This window comes from Aspergillus versicolor (genome assembly GCF_001890125.1).
Source record: "Aspergillus versicolor CBS 583.65 unplaced genomic scaffold ASPVEscaffold_14, whole genome shotgun sequence".
NCBI classification, from domain to species: domain Eukaryota; kingdom Fungi; phylum Ascomycota; class Eurotiomycetes; order Eurotiales; family Aspergillaceae; genus Aspergillus; species Aspergillus versicolor.
This window is the reverse complement of record NW_024467537.1, coordinates 767,941-790,195: the sequence shown is the minus strand read 5'-3', so window position 1 is coordinate 790,195 and position 22,255 is coordinate 767,941. Positions and strand designations below refer to the sequence as shown.

The 22,255-nt window shown below is 51.4% G+C and overlaps 8 protein-coding genes across 8 annotated transcripts; 3 read left to right on the top strand and 5 right to left on the bottom strand.

Annotated features, from left to right (window-relative positions):
• Window positions 1-66: 66 nt before the first annotated feature.
• Window positions 67-3,831, bottom strand: ASPVEDRAFT_57253 (uncharacterized protein; the record flags this gene model as incomplete). The annotated part of the gene is made up of 5 exons (XM_040815316.1): window positions 67-1,611; window positions 1,942-2,526; window positions 2,584-3,225; window positions 3,279-3,385; window positions 3,765-3,831. 5 exons carry the CDS (start codon window positions 3,829-3,831, stop codon window positions 67-69), a joined length of 2,946 nt encoding a protein of 981 aa, XP_040673815.1.
• Window positions 3,832-5,053: 1,222 nt separating this feature from the next.
• Window positions 5,054-6,831, top strand: hapX (bZIP transcription factor HapX). The gene is made up of 2 exons (XM_040811702.1): window positions 5,054-5,255; window positions 5,312-6,831. Exon 2 carries the CDS (start codon window positions 5,347-5,349, stop codon window positions 6,784-6,786), a length of 1,440 nt encoding a protein of 479 aa, XP_040673814.1. The 5' UTR covers window positions 5,054-5,255; window positions 5,312-5,346; the 3' UTR covers window positions 6,787-6,831.
• Window positions 6,832-7,482: 651 nt separating this feature from the next.
• ASPVEDRAFT_47245 (mitofusin complex protein UGO1) lies at window positions 7,483-9,486 on the bottom strand. Its single transcript, XM_040813733.1, has 2 exons — window positions 9,000-9,486; window positions 7,483-8,945 (listed from the first exon to the last, which is right to left on the bottom strand). Exons 1-2 carry the CDS (start codon window positions 9,405-9,407, stop codon window positions 7,827-7,829), a joined length of 1,527 nt encoding a protein of 508 aa, XP_040673813.1. The 5' UTR covers window positions 9,408-9,486; the 3' UTR covers window positions 7,483-7,826.
• Window positions 9,487-9,668: 182 nt separating this feature from the next.
• ASPVEDRAFT_143433 (ferredoxin family 2Fe-2S iron-sulfur cluster binding protein) lies at window positions 9,669-10,403 on the top strand (the record flags this gene model as incomplete). Its single annotated transcript, XM_040807912.1, has 3 exons — window positions 9,669-9,934; window positions 9,996-10,102; window positions 10,159-10,403. 3 exons carry the CDS (start codon window positions 9,669-9,671, stop codon window positions 10,401-10,403), a joined length of 618 nt encoding a protein of 205 aa, XP_040673812.1.
• Window positions 10,404-10,813: 410 nt separating this feature from the next.
• Window positions 10,814-11,516, bottom strand: ASPVEDRAFT_47241 (rRNA-processing protein RRP15; the record flags this gene model as incomplete). The annotated part of the gene is made up of 1 exon (XM_040813732.1): window positions 10,814-11,516. A coding segment is annotated over exon 1 (664 nt), but the record flags the coding sequence as incomplete, so codon positions are not given.
• Window positions 11,517-11,734: 218 nt separating this feature from the next.
• ASPVEDRAFT_89282 (RNA-binding signal recognition particle subunit SRP54) lies at window positions 11,735-13,395 on the top strand (the record flags this gene model as incomplete). The annotated part of the gene is made up of 2 exons (XM_040818570.1): window positions 11,735-11,812; window positions 11,869-13,395. The coding sequence occupies 2 exons, from the start codon at window positions 11,735-11,737 to the stop codon at window positions 13,393-13,395; spliced, it is 1,605 nt and encodes a 534-aa protein (XP_040673810.1).
• A 234-nt stretch (window positions 13,396-13,629) lies between these two features.
• Window positions 13,630-16,559, bottom strand: ASPVEDRAFT_34223 (alkaline phosphatase family protein; the record flags this gene model as incomplete). Its single annotated transcript, XM_040810835.1, has 2 exons — window positions 13,630-15,405; window positions 15,687-16,559. The coding sequence occupies 2 exons, from the start codon at window positions 16,557-16,559 to the stop codon at window positions 13,630-13,632; spliced, it is 2,649 nt and encodes an 882-aa protein (XP_040673809.1).
• A 3,379-nt stretch (window positions 16,560-19,938) lies between these two features.
• Window positions 19,939-21,731, bottom strand: ASPVEDRAFT_89278 (uncharacterized protein; the record flags this gene model as incomplete). The annotated part of the gene is made up of 3 exons (XM_040818569.1): window positions 19,939-21,178; window positions 21,228-21,505; window positions 21,552-21,731. The coding sequence occupies 3 exons, from the start codon at window positions 21,729-21,731 to the stop codon at window positions 19,939-19,941; spliced, it is 1,698 nt and encodes a 565-aa protein (XP_040673808.1).
• Window positions 21,732-22,255: the final 524 nt, after the last annotated feature.

Genomic DNA, 22,255 nt, shown 5'->3' with positions numbered 1-22,255 from the left:
CCTCAATACCTACCATGCAGGTCAAGTCACATGAATCTGCTAGTGCGGGGTAGAAGAGGCATACATTTAAAAGTCAGTAAACTCCTTATCCACCTCCTCAAAGTGATCGAAGAATCCCTTGAAAAGCTTAACACCCAGCCCAGGGTCGAGGCTGCCCGTCGTCGCACGAATACTATGCATACTCAATTGCGGGATCCCCACATCAATAGCTCGCATGCCGATCTGTGCACTGGTCATTGGACCAATCGTTCCACCACTCCGCGAGTCATTCCGAATCTGGAAGACCTGTATTTCAGAGCCGGTTCGGTCAGCGACACGCTTGATGAACCCGTAGCTAACGCTGTCGGTAGTCATGTGGCCGTTTGAGTCAGCAGACACAGAGACACCAACGTTGAGGCGCGGCGAGTGGTTCTCGAGGTACACGTTCAAGAAGTTGGGGTTAACGGCATGTGTGACATCTGAGGAGATAAGGAAACTGTTTGCAACAGTTTGAGCAAGCAGGTCGGGGCCATATGAGCTTGCAAAGGATTGGGTGATGCGTTCGATGACGCTTGACATGAGGTTGGAGCGAGCTCCTTGGCGGAGTAAACTACCAATTTCTTCATCATCAAAAAATCCGACCATCTTGATTGACGCGGGGGAGGTGTCATCCGAGGAGGCAATGAGGGCTTCCTGTGCAGCATAGCAGCAGAGCTTGTCGTCGATACGACCGGCAAAGATGAAGTCTTTTTCAAGACCGCCCAGGCGTGCCGGCTGGCTGTCATACAGCTCGAGTTCCCAGCTGAGAATGCTGCTGTAGTTTGTGATGCCAAGCTCTTTAGAGATCACCTTGACGAGTTTGGGGGATTGCGAGGCGGCGAATGTGCCAGGCTCAATTCCCTCGTCAGCCGCAGCGGTGTCTGTTTTGCCAGCGGATTCATAGAGGTCAGAGTTGTCAACTCCGATGATAGGCACCATCTGTGTCTCCTTGTTAAAAGGTCCCTGCGCAGGGGCACCAAAATGTTCCGCGAGCGATGGAATGCGTGCAATCGGCCAGTCCAGCTTAACAAGCTTGGATTCGATCTTGCCCGTGCTGGAATTGCGGACGAGGACCTTTCCACCAATGGACAAATCACGGTCCCACCAAGTCTTGCCTAAACCGCCGGCATAAGGAGCAACGCCCAGCTGGGTGTAGCCAGCCTTGGTGGGAAGCTTGGAGACGGGCTTGAGCTTGGCTGTTAGGGCATCGATATGGCCGGCGACGATAGCGAGGCCGTTACCACTCTTGTACTCAGACCCAACGGAGAATGCGACGAGAGAGCTTCCATTCCGTGTAGTATAGTATTTTCCTCCACGTTCGAGCTTCGGCGTCCATAATTCCCGCTCGGAAAGGAACCGGTATCCCTTGCCTTCGAGTTGCTTTGCGAAACTGTGGACGGCGTGGAATATGGTGGGGTTCTCAGTCATAAAATCGCAGTACGACTGTGAGTAGTCCGCGGGGTTGATTGTCGCTGGGTTTACGTTGGGGCGTGCAGGGGGGGCAGCAGTCGGAGGCTGGTAGTCGAAGTGGAGGGTTTCAGGCAGCCGCTCATACTGGCGATAAGCCAAGCTGGGCTGGTGGTTAGAGATACTCTTCTTGGTCATTGTGTGGTGGTAAAGAGAGATGGGTCACGGATACGACAAGAATATTCTAAAAGAATGCAGAGCGCGAGAGAAACAAGAAAGCAGGACGAAGTGTGGGAGAGAGTTGGAGATGTGATGGAAGATGTGGTCATGCGGAGAACTGGGCGAGCGCTTATCACTAACTACCGTTGGTAGCCTCAGGCTCCGCTAGGCCAACAACTGGAGTGGTTGGCTGGCTGGTTGGCTGCTGCTGGCGACAACCACCAACCAAATTGCGAACACAACACGAACTACTTTGTACCTTGATCTTTTAAAAAGCTAACTTGACCCAACAAATGCATTCCAGTTCACCATGCCGTCTGCGCAATTTTCCGTTATAGCAGGGCCCCTGGTCGACTCGATTTCCCTGCCATGGCGCACAATTGCAAAGTGTACTGGCCCCGACTGCCCATTGAAAGGCACAGAGACGTGGTTTACTCCACATTCTTCTGCAGACAAGATCGTAGGTGCTGCATCGCCAATGCGAATATGCACATCGCTTGGTTCAGTCACTAGCACGCTGACAAACACTTTATCCTCCGACACATCTCCCGGTTTCAATTCCGGCTGGCCCATGTTCGGGTTGTTCCCTGTTGTTCCGCCGGCATTTCCAGAGGTGCTCGGATTGAGTCGATACCAATACACAATCTTGTCCTTATACGGAAGAGGTTGTTTAGGGGCATAAGAGGTCACCGCGCCTGGGTTTGACACTCCCTCGCGGATCATCGCGTTCTGCCGACGATAGGCATCGATATAGTGGGGTAGTAATTCACGCCACGCATCATGGGGGCAGCCTTTCACAAAGCGCATAGCTCCATCTGGGACCCCCGGCTCGTAAATTGGCCCGATGTAGTGCGTCTCTCCGTAATCGTTCCAGCTGAGGATCTGCACGAACAGTTTCTGTCAGAACTTGCCCCAATCCAGGGGAATCGTCAAACATACCTGAACCAACGCTGGCTGCAAATCCATCACATGGCGCCAGCGGTAATGCCATAGGTTATCGCCACGCCAAAGCCAGTTCTTATTCCACTGTGGAAGGTTCGTGTAGAACCATGGAGAAACAGCCATCATGTACGGTTTCCCGGCAAGGGCATCGATCCAAGCCTTGTCGCTAGATGAGTCCTTGTCTTCTGCCCCAACTGGCCAGGCATCCCAGCTGAACGCGCCGTCAATCACATTGTGGACAGTGTGTAAACCCGATGGCGCAAGGCTGGTCCAGGAAGGAATAAAAATGCAGCCAGTCGCGCTCTTTATATTTGGCCAGTCACCCGAATTCCCCACGCCTTCAAACGTGGACACCAATGGCTTTCCTTTGTAGAGATATTGGGCTCGTCTACTCTTATACGTATTGATTATGGTGATGACTCGGTCTTGCGGCCATGGTCCTCCCGATAGATAGTCGAACGAGATGAAAAGTGAGAAGTCGCCAATCCTCTCAGCGGCGTCATAAGCTGCCTGTAGAACCCTATCGGTATAGTCATCTTGGGGGGCAATGTTTAGCGCAAATCCGTCAATATGAGCTTTCTGCGCCTCGATGATATCGCGTTCCCACTCGGCAGGCGACATAGCTCCGGCAGTCCCAACCTGGATCGTTATTAATGATTGGGGTTCATATTCTTGCGGTTTAGTTGCCTTACCAGGAAGTGAGCGAAAACGCTCAGTGGCTCCGACGGGGCATTTCGGGCTTGTGGCGCATTTTGAGCAAAGGCATTGGGCGGCGGTTGGGAGTACACCTCAGACCCAACTAGAAATATCGATTAAAGATAAAAATGAGCATTTTCCCGAATATAGTGACATGCGGTGAAGGAAAAGTCGGCATCGGAGGTGAGTCCAATATCGCATCCCAATGCACGGGCTCTACACCATGACAGCTGGAAAATAACACTGATAGATCAACAGTGCCATTTTGTAAATCCAGATGGATGGGAAAATCTGATATAGAAAAACTCTGTTCCTGCATTGTCTCCGACATCATGAACCATTCCACCCCAAACGGAAGAATGGGCGGAGGTTAGATGGAGTCGACAAAAGAGGAACATTACAAAACTGAGTGGAAATACAGCTTGATGAATGACCAAGGAAATAAACTAACTCACCCTGGTTACTATTAGGCCCCGACTCACTCGACGGCGGTTGGTCTGGTTTCTCTTTGCCATGGACATGACGTAGAAAACGATCAAGGTGCTTCATTTTGGCCCCGCAGGTATATGAACTTTAGGTCTGTCGGAAGAATGAATGAGATCCCAATAATTAAGCGCTTGCAATTGGGACATTCGTAGACTAGAAATGGTCGTTATTTCAGTCTTTTGGGCGACTGTGGTGGGAGAGCAAGGAGAGAAATCCATTAAGACACGTCTAATCTTTGTCCTGTTTCGAGTCGAAACTCGTATCCTCTCGTTTCCTTATTACGCATACAATGCATATAAAACCAATAAATGTATGTACTGCGTCAATAGTTCATCTATAAATGCTACCGGCTTGCCAAATACTCTAGCCGTTGCTGCGCATCAGGTCACCGCTGCGAGCGATCTTATATATTTATCGCTGGAGCTTACGTTTGTGTAACGTAATCCGAGCCCGGAACTTCACCAACACCATCTTCCCGAACAGGACGTAGCCAGCTTGATCCAGCTAGGTTCAATTTGGTAGGGCTATAGAGTAAGACGCATAAGTTAACCCCATCAGCCCCTCCAGGTGGCGGGAGAAGACCAGCTGGGTTCTGGAGGTGTGGCCGATAGTAGTTCCGTTTATCGGTGGTCAAAGCTGGCGCACGAAGCGCAGCTTTTTAAGCTCAAGCCGTGCCAGCCGCGACACAGGAACCCAATTACCGAGCTCTTACTAAAGAAAAAGAGAAAATTTCAACCCTCCACGCCAGAGAGTATCCAGTCAGCTCAGTATTATTGATCAGAGCGTTGGGGGGGTGTGGAGGACGGCAGCAGGCCGGGATTCCGGAAGGGGAAAGGCGGGATCAGATAAGATCAGACGACGGGGGAAGTTCGGTTCCGACCAGCAGCACTCGAGACTTAAGATACGGACAGTTACTCCTGCACTTCATGCATGTGATGATGGCTGGCTTTGGCTTTCTGTATAGCCATAATTGAAACATCTGATTACAAAAAGACACGATGTTGTGTCCATCATGACGACACGGCCAACCCTAAAATATGGAGTTGAAGTTGCTCTCTAGTAAAACGGCTGGGAAAAGAGGATGCGCGTTCACATTGGATGCACCCAAGTGACTGAGCCCTATGGTGGCCAATCAGTTGTCCGTAGAAAGACCCCATGGTCCCACCAGGCGAGTCAACCTCTCGCTCCGAGGTCGGATGGAGCGCACGATAATCTAATCTGATCCGATGGGCTTTTCTCCCCTCCCGAACCCAGGAAACTTCGCCTATAATAAAACCATCTTCCCTCTCGTCCCGAGCTCCCTCAACCCTGCTACTTCTGTCGTCCCCAATTCTGCATCCTCCTTTCCGATGCTGGAGGATTTTTGTACTAGAGAAAATTCTCCTTCCAACACGCCTCCCTTCGCCCCCGACCGCTCGCTTCTGCTGGAAGGACGCACATCCGCTCCTCCGGCCGAAGCGGTAATACCAGCGTCACAACCGAAGGCCGTTCGTTCCCCCCCTCTCATCCACCAATTATTTACACGCAGCTAACCACGATGCAGAAATATATTAACTAAAAAGAGGCTGTATCCTCACAATGGCTGCTCAGCCAGCGCTTTCCCTCGCTCCAGCTTCGGCTGCCCCCTTGGCCCCCGCGTTAGTTGCCAAGCCCACTGTTTCGCCGTCACCCGGCCCCGGTACACCCGGATCCGTCACCTCCAAGGAATGGGTAATTCCACCCCGTCCTAAACCAGGTCGCAAGCCAGCCACAGATACCCCCCCAACGAAGCGAAAGGCACAAAATCGTGCTGCTCAGCGAGCTTTTCGAGAACGCCGAGCGGCCCGTGTGAACGAACTCGAAGACCAAATCAAGCTCATCGAGGATGACCATGATATTCACGTCAACACGTTCAAGGAACAAATCTCGAATCTCTCGCGAGAGGTCGAACAATGTCGAACCGAGATGTCATGGTGGCGCGACCGGTGTCACACCCTGGAGAAAGAGGTCTCTGTCGAGAGAGCTGCAAGAGAAACTCTCGTGAAGGAATTCCGTGAGTCTTTGCCCGATAAGAACACCTCGAGTACCGATGCTGTGCCTTTGCCGCCTCGGCCCTCAAAGAGAGCCCGCGTTGCAAGCGAAAAGAATCCGTCGACCCACGGCCACTCCGAAACGGATGAAGAAGTTCCATTGGGCTGTAACCGATGCTCTACCACACATTGTCAATGTATTGAGGAGGCCTTTTCCATGCCCGGCGTCGAGATCAACAACGCGTCGCGCGATCCCGAGCCGAAGATCAAGCCTGAGCCAGAGGAAATGGAGATTGACTTCACAGCTCGCTTTGCTGCTCCTCATCATGAAAGCACTGCTAGTCCTGTGTCTTCGCCCCCGGTCGACCCTTGTGGATTCTGTCAGGATGGAACGCCTTGCATTTGTGCAGAGATGGCCGCGCAAGAGGACCAACGCCGGCGTGGCAGCGCATTTGAGAACAACCGCCTAGCACCTATTCAAAATATCTCCCAATTCACTCCACCCCCTTCCGACAGTGATGTGCGCTCGGAGGTCACCCTACCTCCTATCAGCCAGGCAACCGCGGCAAACCCTTGCGCCAACGGTCCGGGAACATGTGCCCAGTGCGTGTCAGATCCCCGAAGGACCCTTTTTTGCAAGACTCTAGCGGCCTCTCGCTCCGCCAGCGGTACCCCGACTGGATGCTGCGGCGGTAAGGGTGCGGATGGTGGATGTTGCCAAACCCGTGCACCACCACCGCCACCGCCCCGTCGTAACCCAGCAAATACCGACCGCGCATCAACGCCCCTCACTCTCTCTTGTGCCGACGCATTCACAACCCTTTCTCGTCACCCGAACTTTTCCCGTGCCAGCGACGAACTCACCTCTTGGCTGCCAAAGCTCCATACCCTTCCCAACCCTCGAGACGTCAGCCAGACCACAACCGCTTCTCGAGCCGCGATGGAAGTTGAGGCTGCGAGCGTCATGGGCGTGTTGCGTTACTTTGATCGACGATTTGCCGACAAATAGAGGCCCAAATAGTCGCATATTTTCTTACTATATTTAGTCTTGTTTTTTTCTCTTTCTCTTTTTATTTATGATACCCAAACCTGACTCATTTATGTCTGAGTTTGTATTATACGAATCTTTATTACGAACGAACCCGGGCTGCCGTGAACTTCTGCCGGTGCCAAGGGCCTTCTACAAAGTCTAGCACCAATACACGGGACTAGGAACGAAATCAAAACCAAAAGCCGGGAATGGATTGGAAATATTTGGGCTGGGATGAATTGGAATGGAAATGTCGTTACGCTACACATACCTATCGACATGTTTTCCTGGGATGTTACAATTGCTATGATTAGACGGGTGAATGACGGCGTTCTTCTATATTTACCCTCACTCGATTGAGATACGGTCAATCGAGTGTACTTGATCTCCAGTGATTTTGGTTTTGGGCGTATGGATGGATGATGATTTCCTACTACGGAGTACTCTAGGTACATTTAGTATCCTACTTCACTCGTCTGGTACACTCAAAAATATAACTGAAGAAATAAAGGGAGTCTACGGTGCTTTGTTTACTTCATGTTGAAGCTGTAAAGCATGAGTAAAGCTTGAGTAAACCATGTGAGCGGTATCAAAGCTAGAATACTGCCGCTAAGTATAGGTGCGGCGAAGAAGCTTGCTCTACATGTCCTATGAATTACACAAAGCGGAAGGAGTACGCCGATAAGTACTGGCATTGAACGTATTATATTAGGCGGGTTGTGCTGTATTGCACTGTAGGCAATCGGAGGAGCAGAGAGGCGCTAAATCCAGCAGAATATGGTATGGATATGAACGATACACGACGCCAAATAGCAAATAGAAAGGAGTAATATTAATACATGTAACCAACGCCTATGCCCCCCTCATTCGGCGCCGCTATGTATATAACCTTGGGTATAAGAGGTATGTCCCATCACGACGTTAGTGGTATTACAAAGAAGAGAAAGAGAAGAAAACAATAACATGGGTCATGGAAGGAGGGGTATATGAACTGCTTCAGCCGGAAATGTAGGAAAGTACTAGAATCGGCCGCCACTGGGCATAGGACCGTCCTCTGCACCCCCCGCAGCAAGGAGGCGAAGACCCAAGGTTCCTGCAACACCCCACATGCCGATTCTCCAGCCCCGGTAGAGGCCGTGAATGCCTTGACCCTGGCGTTTTCGGTGAGGGAAAGGTTTGTTGAGTAGTTCCTGCGCGCGTTGGGCCTCTGGGGTGGGCTGAACGCCCTCTTCGTAGACAATACTCCACATTGTACCGATAACGCCCCGGTAGGTTTGTGGAGTCGGCACGATCGTCTCAACTTGTGCGGCTTGAGCTGCTGCATCTTCTGCTGTGGGACGAACGGGACCTGCGCAGTTTTGTCGAATACTGGGAGAAGTGAATGTAGAGATTTGTGCACGGCGAAGGACAGTTTCCAGAGGGAAGCGGACAACCTGTTCTATACCGGACCCGATGAAACTCAGTATGTTCCAGGCGGACGGGTTTAGGACGGGGTCGAGGGAGAGGTACGATTTGAGGAACAATGGAGTGCTGTTGATAATCAAGTTCGGCAAGCTTGAGTGCAGGATGGTGATTGGGACGAGATGCGGGGGAATAGTGTAGTTGGGTGTTGGCAGCTGACGAATGGCGCGAAGAAGAGAGCGGGGTCCGTGGGTGACGGGAGTCAGGATGAGAAATGTGCGTGCCGTATCGATGGGAGATAGGAGCATGGCAGACAGCGAAGAGGAAATAAAGGATAGAACCAAGGTCGCTGCTGGAGAGGTGGAAGTGAGAATATCGCTTGCCATGGATGGGGTAATGTCATCCTCCGGTAGCCCAACAATGGCGGACAAGAGACTGCGAATAAATGTATTCAGGGTCGGGAGGAGCAATGAATAGATAAATGTTGCATTGGTTGCCTTCCATGGCGATGTTGGGCCACTGGTAGTCCAGAGCTGAGAAAGTACCTCCATCAATGACGCAGGGTTCTTCAGGGCGAGCGCATGTCGGGAGGCGGATTTGGACGAGGGCGAAGACGCGATATAACCGCTGCGGTCGGTAATCCGATGACGAGGTTTTGGTGTACGCCTAGCAGACGGCGACGAGACAGTGGGTGCTGCGGAGGTGAAGTAGCTGCTTTCATCGTCAGAGGATAGGTCCTAATAGACTCTGTCAGCGGAGAAGCCCTCTTGATAACCGGAGCGGATGCTCACATCTTCTTCGTCTTCATTAGAACCCATATCATCGTAGGAATCAGTTCTACTACCCATTCCTGATCCCCGCCGGTCGCTCTTGGGGAATTGGCTGGCTGGAGAGTCATCTGGCACCACATATGCTTGCAATACCGTCTTCGCGACGTCGAATGGTTGAGCGATTAAAACGGAAGTATACCGCTTGGTCGCGACGTCCAAAGCATCTCGGACCCAGCCGGAGACCGACGGTGAAGTATCAAGGTAGTCCGAATAGTCTAGGTCAGGGAGCAGGTCGCGCGCTGAGCCGCCAAAAACTTGAGCCGACGATGCATTGGGAGGCGAGGAGAACGAGAACTCATCTTGCTCAAGGCCGATCGACGGGGGGACGTAGTAAGGACGGAGAGGGTTTGGACCATCGCGAGAGGCCATGTTCGGAATTGAATACTATGATTATTATCGGATGGCGAGGGTTGGTGAGGCGCAGAAAGAGGAGATGGGCGAGGAGGAGGAGCGAAAACGTGAAGTCGTGGAAAGCCCGAGATTCCCGCCTTTTGCTCGGGATTTTTATTTCCCTGCTTCTTTGCCGTTTGCCTCTGACCTCTGCGACTCCCACCACAACGACGGACTTGCACTCTTTTCGCCTTCTACTTTTTGACTCGCCAATTAATTTTCATTGCCCTCTTCTCTCCTATGGCACTTTGGAAGGACGCCGGCCTGAGCGTGCTGCGGCATGCAGTCGCCGGAGAACGTGCTTGTCGCTCCCAGTCAGCGCGATTGCTCAGCTATTCCTCACGAGTCCCTCGCGTATCCCGCTCAAACCAAACGTCGATAATCACAGGGAAAACGGTCTTTTCCCGAAAACAACAGCGCTGGGGTCAGGCTGGTACACTCCGGTGCTTCTCCGCCGCAACGAGAATGCAGCATGGCCATATCACACCCCCAAAACCGGGTGAGGAGTGAGTTTCCCCCAAAAAACCACCCACCTATTTTGTTATTACGGAGACGCTGATTGGCCAGAATCAATGTGACCTTCATTGACAAGGACGGCGAAAAGTACGACTTCCAGGTAGCAGAGGGTGATAACTTATTGGACATTGCGCAAGCCAATGATCTAGAAATGGAAGGTTCGAAATATCCTTGCCTACTATTCTTCGCTCGTACTGATCGGGACCATTTATAGGTGCGTGCGGCGGCTCATGCGCTTGTTCGACTTGCCATGTTATCGTGGAGGAACCAGATATGTTTGATAAAATGGAGGAGCCTTCGGACGATGAGAATGACATGCTTGATCTGGCATTCGGACTGACGGAAACATCGCGATTGGGGTGTCAGGTATTGATGAACAAGGACCTCGATGGGTTAGTGGTGCGATTGCCCTCAATGACTCGGAATCTACAGGCGAGCGATTTTGAAGCAAAGAAATAAAATGACGATCTTTTGGGGGTATGTATAATATTGGTGAAACTATACATTGGCGTCTAAGTAGTGTAGGTGTAAGATAAATAGGGTATTCCCATCTCCGTTCAAATATTTCGCGTACCAGCAGACGGTCTAATAAACTGTACATAACTTTTCTCCCAATGATATCATATAACGCCGTAGATATGACCGATTCCATTAGAACAACAAAACGAAACAAGCATGTCACGCTTCTTCGATGTTAAGGGGTGTGCCTTTCTTCCCATTGATCAATTCCAAGAACCCTTGTTTGCTAACCTGGTTGACGGCCTTCTCTCGCTCACCCATTCCAACAGTACCCTTCTTTCGCTCCTCCTTTGCAGCCTCCTCACCGCGTACTTGTGCCGCTCGGACAGCATTGAAAAGCTTCACCACACCGCGCTGAGCGACCTTGCGCAGCCGCTTCTCCTCCTCAGCCACCACACCGGCTTGGCCACTCGAAATACCCCGAACATCACGAACACGGCCCCTGTCTAGCTCTTCCTTCTTCTCAGCTCGCAGCTTCGCCCGCGCCTGGTGGTCTAGTTTGTCTTCCGCCGCTTGACTGGTGGTCTGTGTGGCAGTTTGACTGCGCGATAGTACGGGATCTGCGCGAGCAGATGTTGGTAGTTTCGTGGCAAGAATTTTCGAGATAGAGGTAGAAAAGGCAGATGGATCGTGGCGCTTGGGGATTGCTCGTTTTCCTGCTGTGTCAACAGGCATGGAATCGTCAGACTCTGCACCGTCGTCTTCATCGTCGTCCGCATCGGAGGAAGCATTGGTTGCGGAATCTTCTTCTTCTCCGTCATTGTCGCTTTGAGGATTTTGTTGAGGTTCTGGTTTTCGCGATTCTCTCGTCTTCACATTTTTTGAGGCCTTTTTCTCTATCTCCTCGTCGGAATCTGCAAGATCGACTGCTTTAAAGTCGGTGGGCTCATCGTCGGCCTCATCGGAGCTGCTGTGGTAATCGCGCTGCTTTCTGAACTTCTTGTTTGGGCGGCTTGTTTTACCCTGAAAGCCCTCGAGAACCTTTCTCTTCTTCTGGCTAGTTGTAAGCGGCATGATGAAGCTCTGCCGGTTTGAATTCGTTGATGTATTTTGTGAATTGTAGGATGGATGAAGCCTTCACTTTTTTTCTGTTCTGCGGGCGGAAAACAGCCGCGGGCTTTGATTGGCTGCGGGGCTCACGTTGACCTCTTCGGTTTCGCCTTCGCCGCTTTCCAGTGCAACCACCTTGTTACTCTTATCTTCGCTAGGAACTCGCTGCGAGGGAATTTTGTTTTGTTAACTGGAACCTATTATCATCAGAAACCAGCACAATGGTCCTCCAGGATCTGGGGCGGCGTATTAACGCCGCCGTCAATGACTTGACTCGGTCTCCTAATTTGGACGAAAAGGTGCGCACCCCGCCTACACTTTATAACTACTGAGCGATGCTAATAATGAGATAAAGGCATTTGAGGAGATGGTAAAAGAGATATGCGCTGCCCTGCTCTCCGCCGACGTCAACGTCCGTCTTGTTCAGACACTCCGCAAGTCCATCAAAGCAAACGTCAATTTCGCCTCCCTCCCCGCAGCCGTTAATAAGAAACGAGTGATTCAGAAGGCCGTCTTCGATGAGCTCGTCGCCCTCGTTAACCCTCATGCTGAACCGTTCCGACCTAAGAAAGGCCGGTCGAATATTATCATGTTCGTTGGTCTTCAAGGTGCGGGTAAGACGACGACCTGTACTAAGCTCGCCCGACACTATCAGATGCGCGGATTCAAAACGGCCCTCGTTTGTGCGGATACCTTCCGTGCCGGTGCGTTTGATCAGTTGAAGCAAAATGCGACGAAGGCCAAAATTCCATACTATGGAAGCTTAACACAGACCGATCCTGCTCTTGTAGCAGCAGAGGGTGTGGCCAAGTTCAAGAAGGAGCGGTTCGAGATTATTATCGTCGATACTAGTGGTCGTCACAAGCAAGAGGAGCAGCTATTCACAGAAATGACCCAAATCCAGACGGCTGTAACGCCCGATCAAACAATTCTTGTTTTGGACGGTACTATTGGACAGTCCGCGGAGGTACAATCATCAGCCTTTAAAGCCACCGCAGACTTCGGTGCAATCATCATCACCAAAACCGATGGTCACGCTGCAGGTGGAGGTGCGATCTCTGCTGTCGCAGCCACTCACACACCAATCATCTTCCTCGGCACTGGAGAACACATGATGGATTTAGAGAGGTTTGAACCGAAGGCCTTTATCCAAAAACTTCTTGGGATGGGTGATATGGCGGGACTGGTTGAGCACGTTCAAGCTGTAACAAAAGACTCTGCTGCAGCCAAAGAGACCTACAAGCATATTGCAGAGGGCATTTACACCCTCCGCGATTTTCGTGAGAACATCACATCAATTATGAAAATGGGGCCACTTTCCAAACTCTCTGGCATGATTCCAGGTCTCTCAAACCTTACCGCAGGCCTCGACGATGAGGACGGCTCCATGAAGCTTCGCCGCATGATCTATATCTTCGACAGTATGTCCGCCGTCGAGCTTGATGGTGACGGCAAGATATTCGTCGAACAGCCTAGCCGCATGGTTCGTATCGCTTGTGGCAGTGGTACAACAGTCCGCGAGGTTGAAGACCTCCTTTCACAACACCGCATGATGGCCGGGATGGCGAAGCGTGTTGGTGGACAGAAGAAGCAGATGCAGCGCGCACAAAATATGCTCAAAGGTGGCAACAAGGACCAGCAGCTGGCTGCTATGCAGAAACGAATGGCGTCGATGGGTGGAGGTGGCGGTATGGGAGGCATGCCCGGGATGGGCGATATGACGAAGATGATGCAGATGCTGCAAGGCCAGGGCGGCGGCGGCGGCGGACTTCCAGGGCTAGGTGGGATGGACTTACAGTCGATGATGAGCCAAATGGGCGGCTTGATGGGTGGTATGGGAGGAGGAGGCGGCGGCGGTGGTGGAAGGGGCCGAGGCCGGTAGGCCCGCCTTTTTTTTACCTCCTCTTTACTTCCCCCCTTCTGCTGATATATTGTTACCCCTTTCTTACATTGATTAAACGATGACGGGAGTAGTCGTCCGCATTGATGGAGTTTGGAGTTCATTTAGTCTATTTGCTTTCTCAGAAACAACACTTTTTTTCACGTTAATATGCCCATCTTATCTATCCAACCCCAAACAGCAAAATGACACTGAGCCTATCTTTTCTTAAATTGATCAAACAACCCAATCCTTCTTCGGATGGTCTACCATCATAACATTCCACCCAAACACCCTAGAAATAACATCCACCCACCCCTCAACGGTCTCATCGACCAGAACCTCACCGGGCGGCAGCAACGATCTTGCCGTCGAAACACCTTTTGTATCTGACGCCGACGCAGCAGGCTGGGCCTTAGACTCCGACGTCACCCCCAAAGGCACACTTAGCCGATATTTCCAAACCACGCTCTCGTCAATATAAAGCGAGTACGTGAGAACGGAACTCGTCACGCCATCCAAAGAGGCATCTTCTATCTCGACGAGGCCGTACTTCGTGTTCCCATCTGGGAGGTATTTGATAGGGACGTCGCCCGGGCCAGACTGGTAGTAAGTGCGGACGGGAAGGTAGAACATGTTTAGGGGGCCTGTACAGAATTCGACTAGATCTTCACCGTTCTCAAGATCTTCTTGCTTTTCAGCGGTCTGGATCTGGTCAGGGAGCGGGGGGAACCGGGTAGCGGCAAATTCGTGCCTGTCACCTGAGAGAAGGACGATTCTGATTCCGAGTGTTCGTTGCGCGGCGCGCATTGCGTCGAAGACGACACGGCGCTCGGAGAGGAACCCACCCCATGTATCTGATGTCCCAGCGTGCCAATTGCGAGTGAAGGGAACGCTGGATGAGATAATTTTCCACCGGATGTGTGGGGGTTCTACGCGGGCGAGGAAAGCCAAAAGGGAGTTGAGTTGAGCTTTGCCGAGGATAGTCTCGTCCGATGGGGAACGGTAGGACCGGGTGTCGAGGAGGAAGAAGGCAGCGGGGCCGTTGGTAAACATCGTATATGAAGATTTAACGTTTTCCGTCTTGGTATCAGGTGCTGGAGGGTTAACCGAAGCGTGATAGTGGAGGTAAGGGTCTATAGCAGCTGGGTATGGGGGTGTGGTGTTTCCGTAGTTCCAGTCATTGGCAATCTCATGGTCGTCGAGAGTGTGAATCCACGGAAGATTAGCTGCTAACCATGTCCAGGAGGGGGATGAATAGACCCGACGATATTCGCTACGATAGTGATCGACGGACGACCCGAAACGTTGAGGGACGTCAATGTAGATGAAATCGCCAAGGAAAAGCATAAATGACGGAACATGGGGGAGAGAGGTGATAGCCATGGTCATCTTATCGAGTCCCGGAATACGCAGTGGGTGGCGCCGAGGGTCGTAAGGGAAGTTGGGCTTCATGCAGCTAGAGGTCAGGAAGCTGAGCTTGTTGCCTGCAGCAGAGCCAGGAGCCGGGCTGGTGGCGAAGAAGCCAGTCTGATTGTTGGACAGAATGTAACGATATGACGATTCTGGGCTTAAGTTGGTAAATGTGACTGCTGTTGTGAAGTCTGTTGACTCGCCCAGAGAGTCGATTGTAGCTGCCTGAATCCATGACCGAGGCTCGCTATCCCCATATTGGGCCTCCATATAAGAGACAGTCAACGGAAGCTGAGAAACATCAGGTTCTCTGAGTAGTAGATGGGCAGAGTCATGCGAAATATGTCCCACACGGGAGAAACGTAGGTCCGCGGTCGGATACAAGAGGAAGCCGCGCAGGAGAAAGTCTGCGGTGAATAGTCCGCAAATAAGGTTGATCACGACGGCGATGCAAGTCGCCCATGACTGACGACAGGGAGCCCCAGTAAGTAGTGATTTGATAACGCCATTGTTATTGTTTTTAGCTGAGGAGAAGTAGATTGAGGTCGAATAAACGGCGAGCGATGTGAAGATTACCGGAACAAAAACATGGCCTGGGATCTGAATGTCCCATTAGCAATTGTATGCGGGGTAGCACGGAGACAAGGGAAAATTACCCAACGAAGAAAGAGGAAGGACGAGAGACGGAGGAAAATTGAGCTAGTAGTGGCTAACATGATGCTACATCGCACGCGCCGAAGATGAATGGGGAAGAAATGGAGGAGGCGGAAGATGAGGCGGAGTCTGGAGAAAGCTCCAGCTCCGATCATATGATGTCATTCGGGGATAGCTTCAAACTAGCCCAATCGGGAAATCAGCATATCCTTCGCTTTTTGTAGCACTGTTTTCATTCCCATGTTCAGTGACATCTGCGCTGCCCATTCCCATGGCCGTTCTGTTTGCCCGGGCATCGAATTGAAATACTCCCAGCCCATGACGCCGCCAAAATTAGGAAACTGTTCCACCAGCAGAGCTAGGACAGGCCCTATCACTTCCTGCGGCACATATCCCTGAGAGCCGTTTCCTGGGTTTGTTAAGAGGCCATACACGACTCTAGTCGGTGACCAACCCTGCGCTATGATGGCGGCGTACATGCGAGGGTCTTCTGCCGGTCCCCAGCCGTTGTAGAACTGGGCATTATACCACGCGATGCTACCAGCTCGCTGTGCTTCTAACTCACGATAATTAAAACCGGAGAGGTTTCCAATCCCTAGCAGGGCTGCCGCTACTGGTGCGAGGGAGATGAGAAACTCCTGGCCAAGGTCGGCCTTAAGCCGGTCAATAAGGCGTATAATGCCGGACAGTGACATGGGTTCCTCGACATCCAGATCGATGCCGTCTAAACCATGGCGACGAATCATAGCCAGAAGAGGCACGTAATATTCCTCGAATTGGGCGTCGTCACCGTCTAAACAAGAGAAGGTGCCCTTCGCAGCACCGCCCAACATGGCCATCACCTTAATACCGCTCTGCTGTAGCAAAGGGACTTCAGCCCACAATGTTTCATACATCGAATGACTAGGGGGGTCGTCATTGAGAGTGATATGGTTGGGGTTGGGAGCGTTGAGATGGAAAGCTGCCAGAACGACGTGCGTGAGGCCTGTGTGATTGTTCAAGAGGGGAAGCAGAGAAACGTAGGGTCCTCTGTTGGGACATAATGTCTGGTGATAGAGTACAATGCGATGAGGGTATGAAGGGGGAGGAATTGGAGGCATCTTTCAAGTTTTGGATGGGCTTGATTGATAGTGTATGAAGTGGTGAGAATTCGAGATTACGCAGTACACCGCAAAGCATAGAGGGGTAATTAACCTACGGCAACCCTGAAGCCCTAACAGTCCCAACCTGTGAAACACAATATAGTAAGCCCAGTTACACCTAGGTATCAAAGACAATTGTTTTGTCATTTTGATGGTTCTTAATAATATTCTTGCCGGCCACCTCTCATCGCATCGTTGTCCCAGGGAAGAGAACTGAGGCACTGAGGCGGCAATGAAACTAGCCCGATACGGCATATCATCAACAATGGATGCCTGTGTTTTCAGGCATATCCCCGCGTCGCGTTTTCTGCCGCCAACTCTCAACATTCACATCTCACTCTTCGCAATTATCAATTTAACTTCCCATATTACTTCCCCTTTGATGTCTCCATGTAAGTGTTGATTGTCTGCCATGGCCGATACAACAACCCACGATACCGTCGGCGCATCAACCATGGCCGCTCCGTATTTCTCCCCTTCCTCGCCGTCACCATCTGATCATCCCCCAATCGACTCGCCCGACCGTCTTCCAAGCCCAGTCAGTAGCCCAGGGGCCCGATCACCGTCTGGATCGCCCCCTTCTACTCGTGAAGCTTCTCTCGAGCGTGCGGCCCGGGAGCTCGATGCGCGTCTCGCTCAGTACACCGTCGATTTCAGCCAGTTCCCCAGTGGACACGGACCGGATGATGCTATAGATGAACAACCAGAGATCGAGGAGGAAGCAGATCGGCTATCAGCTGTCGGTGGTCCCGAGGATTTTACCGCCAATCTGGAACGCTATCTACTTGGGGAGGAGGATTCGGTAGACCAGGGCATTGACGAGGAGAGGGACCAGGAACAACCACAACCTCAGGAAGCGTTAAATAGCGAGCTAGAGCTGCCTCAACCTCAGGAATATGAACAGCCTGTCCGATCAGGTACGACCCAGTCGCAACAACCGGCAGTGGAAGATGAGGCAGAGCTTGGCGAGTACAGCGAATTTGGACCTCCGGTCGACATGTCTACTCCATCGCATTTGTTGCGCCGCGATGTGGCCCCTACCCGAGAAGTGACGCACCTCGAAGATATCGAAGAAGGTTCCGATGATGAAGCGAGTCTGGTAGCAACGCCAACTGCTCGTAAGCCAAAGTCGCCGACCAACAAAGATGTGGGACAGACGGACGAGGACCTACGGCGGCAAATTTCCGAGTTGATGCAGGCCATTAAAGACCGTGATGATCAACTAGAGAAAAATCGAAAGCGCGTTCTTGAAGCAGCCTCCGCCGGGGAAGAGATCAAGCATCTGCGCGCCGAGCTGCAGAGAAAGGATCTCCTCCTAGAAGAGCTTCAAGAAGGCCATGTAGATAGGGCCGGATCACGAAGATCCTCTGTCAACACATCCGAGTTCAATACCCTTCAGAAGCAGATCGCTGACATGCAAAGAGACATGCAAACACACAACTCCAATACGGGCATCGATGCCGAGCGACTAGAGACAATCGCGATGCTGCGTCAACAGTTATCGATGACTCAGGAGCAATTGAGAAAGCGGGATACAACTCTCGACGAGACTATTGCGAAACTGAAAGACGTCACTGCAGCTAAAGAGCTACAGCTACACGAAAAGAATACAGACATTGACAGGCTCCGTGGCCAAGTCGACTCCCAGCGTGTGGAAATGGACAAGCTCGAGATGGACGTCTCGCGCACTCACCGGGAATACCGGGTTCTTGAAGATCAAATGGTCTTGCTCGAAACCAAGAATCGCCCATTAGAGGAGAAAAACAGCACTCTTGCAGCCGACTTGACCCGCGCTCAATCACAGGTAACGGCACAGGAGAACGCCTTAAAAGCGATGGCAGCAGACTTGCCAAATGATACCCCAGGAGGAACATATAGTGAAATTCTCGAGTTAATCAAAGATTTGGGCCCGCCGAACACTAGCCGTCCCGCAAAACCTAGAGACAGCGGCGACCAGGAACTAGAACAGATATTCGAAGAGCTAACAAAACTGCGCTCTGAATCAAGCGAACGAGCCACAACCAACAAAACCCTAGAGGCGCAACTATCGCGTGCCCACGATCAAGCTGCAGAATCCCAACTCCTCATCCAATCCGTCGAGGCAGAGAACACACGACTCACCAAACAAACAGAGGAACTCAAATCTACATTCGATAAAACCCACGATGATCTCAACCGTCTCCGCACACAATACTCTGAAGCCTTAGAGACCATCGAACGCCTCCAAGAAACCCGGCAAACTCAAACTCGGGCCCAGACACAGCAGCCCAGTCCTCCGGTAACGCCTCATGCAAACTCAAACCTGGAGACAACTCACAAAGCCCAAATTGCCAACCTCAAAACCGCACACTCAACAGCAATTTCCACCATCCGCTCCGCACACGCCGACTCAACACGCAAACTGCGTGCCCTCCTCGCCGCCTCTGAAAAGCGCGAAGCAGACCTCCGCGCTGAACTAGCCCAAGACCAAACGAGGCCCCAAAGTCAAAACAGCAACGGCGATGAGGATAAAGAGAACGCGCACAAGGACGAAGTCAAGTCCCTCCGCGCCGAGATCAAACGCCTCCGCGGCATCATCACATCCAAAGACGAAACCGCCGCCGCAATGGACCTGCGCATTGCCAAATCCGTTGAGAAGCGCGAGCGCGAGTGGGAGCGCCGTGTTGAGTTACTTCTAAAGGAGCGCGAGAGAATGGGTAAGGCTCTGCTATGGACATGGGGAGAGAAGGAGAATCCCCGTGATAAGGATAGTAAGAGTAAGTATAGCAGCCAACCTGCAGCGGACAAGAACGACAAAGAGAATGTAGACGAGGACGGAAAGCGGAGACAGCCGTATCGGTATAAATACGTGAAAAGGACTTAACCGGGCAGGTATATTATATAGCCTCCGAGGTCCAACTTATTGTTTTACCCTCTGCTTTCTTGACTACTGTGTTTTATTATTCGGGATGACTTTGGTGCGTACGGTGCTGTTGGAGGGGTTTATTAGTTAGGGCTCTGGGACATGGTTAGGATGGCTAGGCTTATGGCGTTAGAGGAATCATTAGATGTTTTGGAATTTGATAGCAGATTCGCTGTATGATATAAAGTGACACAAAACAGCCTTTGAAATATGCATATGTAAAATTGCAGAAATCTAAATCCTAAGGTGGTATTTTCCCGCTATCATGTAACGATAATTAAGCCTGTGCCATAATAAAACTTGACTGGAAAGGAAAAAAAAAGAAAAAAAATTGAATTGAATTGTGAACCACGCCACCGACCGTACGTGACGTCACACTTCTTCACCTAGGATACGCTCAAGTATCTGTCCTGCAGAGTAACTAGCCAACATAGCCTAGTAGCCCTGTCTCCTACCACCGGGTATTCTCCTGTTATCTGGCGGCAATTCATCAATCGACGCACCAGTTTCTCGAATACAGTCAAGATGACCCGATACCGAGGCGATGCTCACATTGCCAATAGTACTGCGTGGCCGCCGTGGGCCGGGGTGTTGGTATGCGACACCGGGGACTTTTGATTGGTTCCGACGGCTGTAGAAATTCCGGCCTGGGGGGAAGCGCTGGCTTTGTGTGTAGCGGGGCATGTGATGGGGGTCGAAGTGGCCCTGTCGTCGTGGGTTGTGCATTGTGTTGATGCGTAGTGGCTTTGGCGGAGTGTGGTCAGGAAGATTGGCCCAGTTGTAGGGGACAGGGTTGGAATTGAGAGGAAGAGGAACGGTTTGTGTGGTGTGGGATCTGCGGATTTTGAGGGGAGCAGGTGTGACGACTTCGGGGGCTTCTGCGGAATTCGATGTCGTTGACCTTGGAAGGGAAGTGGTGGATGTGCTTGGTTGAGTGTTTTGGGGGGATTGAGTGGTCGGCTGCTCATCCTTTTCGGGCTGCTGTGGTGGCTTTGCTGGAGACGCTGACGGCTCAGACTTTTCTGCAGCAGATTCGTTGCTCTGAGGCTCCTGCTTCTCGAGGTCCACCTGGGCGTTTGCCTCAGCGAGTGCGCGTATTTGAGGATCTGATGACAAGGGCACCGATATAGGGAGGGATTTTGGCAGAAATCGGCGAAGAGAGGATACTGAAGACTGATTTTTTGTATGGTTTGAATGTTGCTGCAGCGTTGCAGCCGGTAGCTCAGAGAGTATTTGATTATGAGCTTGAAGGTTGGTCTGCGCAGTCGCAGTAGAGGACGTGCGAGAGACACTGTTTTGGAAAGAGTCAGAGAGCGTGCCAGACGTGGCAGTTGTTCCTGTCAGGTATCCAGCTTCGCTATCTGAGTCTGGACCGAGGCCAGATAGAAAAGACGTTGGACGTATCGGCATAGGTTGCTGTATGCTGGGAATGCTTCCGGATTCTCCACTGTGATCACTTGGTGGTATATATGGAGCTCGGCCGTACGTGATGTCGTGATGGCGGCAGACACATAGAATGTCACGCTTCAGGCTTTTTTCGCTTTGTAGAGTGGAGCCTGAAAGGACACTGCCATCCCGGCTTCTTGAATGCTGGTGACGGTAGACACCAAGCAATGAAACATCATACGGGCGCTGGCAGAGCTCTCTAGAGCAAAAATAGAGACAAACAGTGATGCTGTTTAACGGTCAGTGGATACACATAGCCATTAGCACCATCAACTTACAATGATAAGACTGAAACAATGACCACGGCTCGATGGAGAGCACAGCTGACGCCAACTTTCCAAAAGCTGCCGCCAGCAGAATCAGGGAGACAGTATGCCTGTTGCGAAACCACCACCAACCCTGCCACGCTAGATCCCAGCCAAATAAGAGTTGTTAATCGCAGGACGTAGGTGCACGCGGTATGGAGCGTCGCCTTCTGGCTTATATATCCAGCAACTTTGTTATACTGCCACGCGAGGAAACTGTGTAGGACTACAAGAGGTACCGTCAAGAACGACTATGTGGATTAGCTTGAGTTCGACCAAGATTGGAAACAGCCTTACAGCCACAAGAGAGAATATCAGACTCGGTGCCATTTTCGAGTCTACTGATTTGTTGCCGTAGAGATAGAGCACAACCGCCCATTCGATAAGGGACTCGAGTAGCAAAACGTATAACGAGACGAATATCATAACTTTTGTCCAGGCCCCTCCTCTCTTGGACGATGTAACTCCGTACGACATGGCAGGCAGTTGTGAATAATATGTAGAAGTTCGAAAAAATAGAAATAGAAATTAGTAGTATTTACTGCCCTCTTCAAAGAGCCGGACAACGACGGCCAGTGTTGGCGTGGCAGAAGATATAGTTACGCAAAAATAAGGTAAGAAGTATTGAATATATCCAAAGCGAATGAATGCAGACTTTGAAGAGTAGTTGCTAGACCTCGGGGGACAGAGACACCGATGAAAGATGGAGGCTGTCTGTCATTGTGAAGACCGAGAGCAGGAGTCGACTAAAAAGGTTATATGCTTGAGAGCTCCAGGCGCGTCAACGCGAGAATAAGAAGGATCGGAATGGAGGAGCAGCAAATATTCCCCTAGGCGGGAAGTGTCGAACACCCGCGACGGCTGTTTTCCCTGGAATGCGGAACATGAACGTCTGTCGTTGACTAAAGCTAGACGAGCTAGGAGCTCCAGAATTGAGCAGTGCTGTCACCCTACACTGGGGCCTACAGAATACCCTATCTAGGCCATTGTTAAGCTGATCT

Excerpts from the sequence above, each read along its gene's own strand:
- ASPVEDRAFT_47245 (XM_040813733.1), bottom strand. The coding sequence starts at position 9,407 with ATGGCCTCTCGCGATGGTCCAAACCCTCTCCGTCCTTACTACGTCCCC. Across the intron at positions 8,946-8,999 it reads CTAATGAAGACGAAGAAGAT|GACCTATCCTCTGACGATGA; the intron begins GTGAGCATCCGC and ends AGAGTCTATTAG.
- hapX (XM_040811702.1), top strand. The coding sequence starts at position 5,347 with ATGGCTGCTCAGCCAGCGCTTTCCCTCGCTCCAGCTTCGGCTGCCCCC.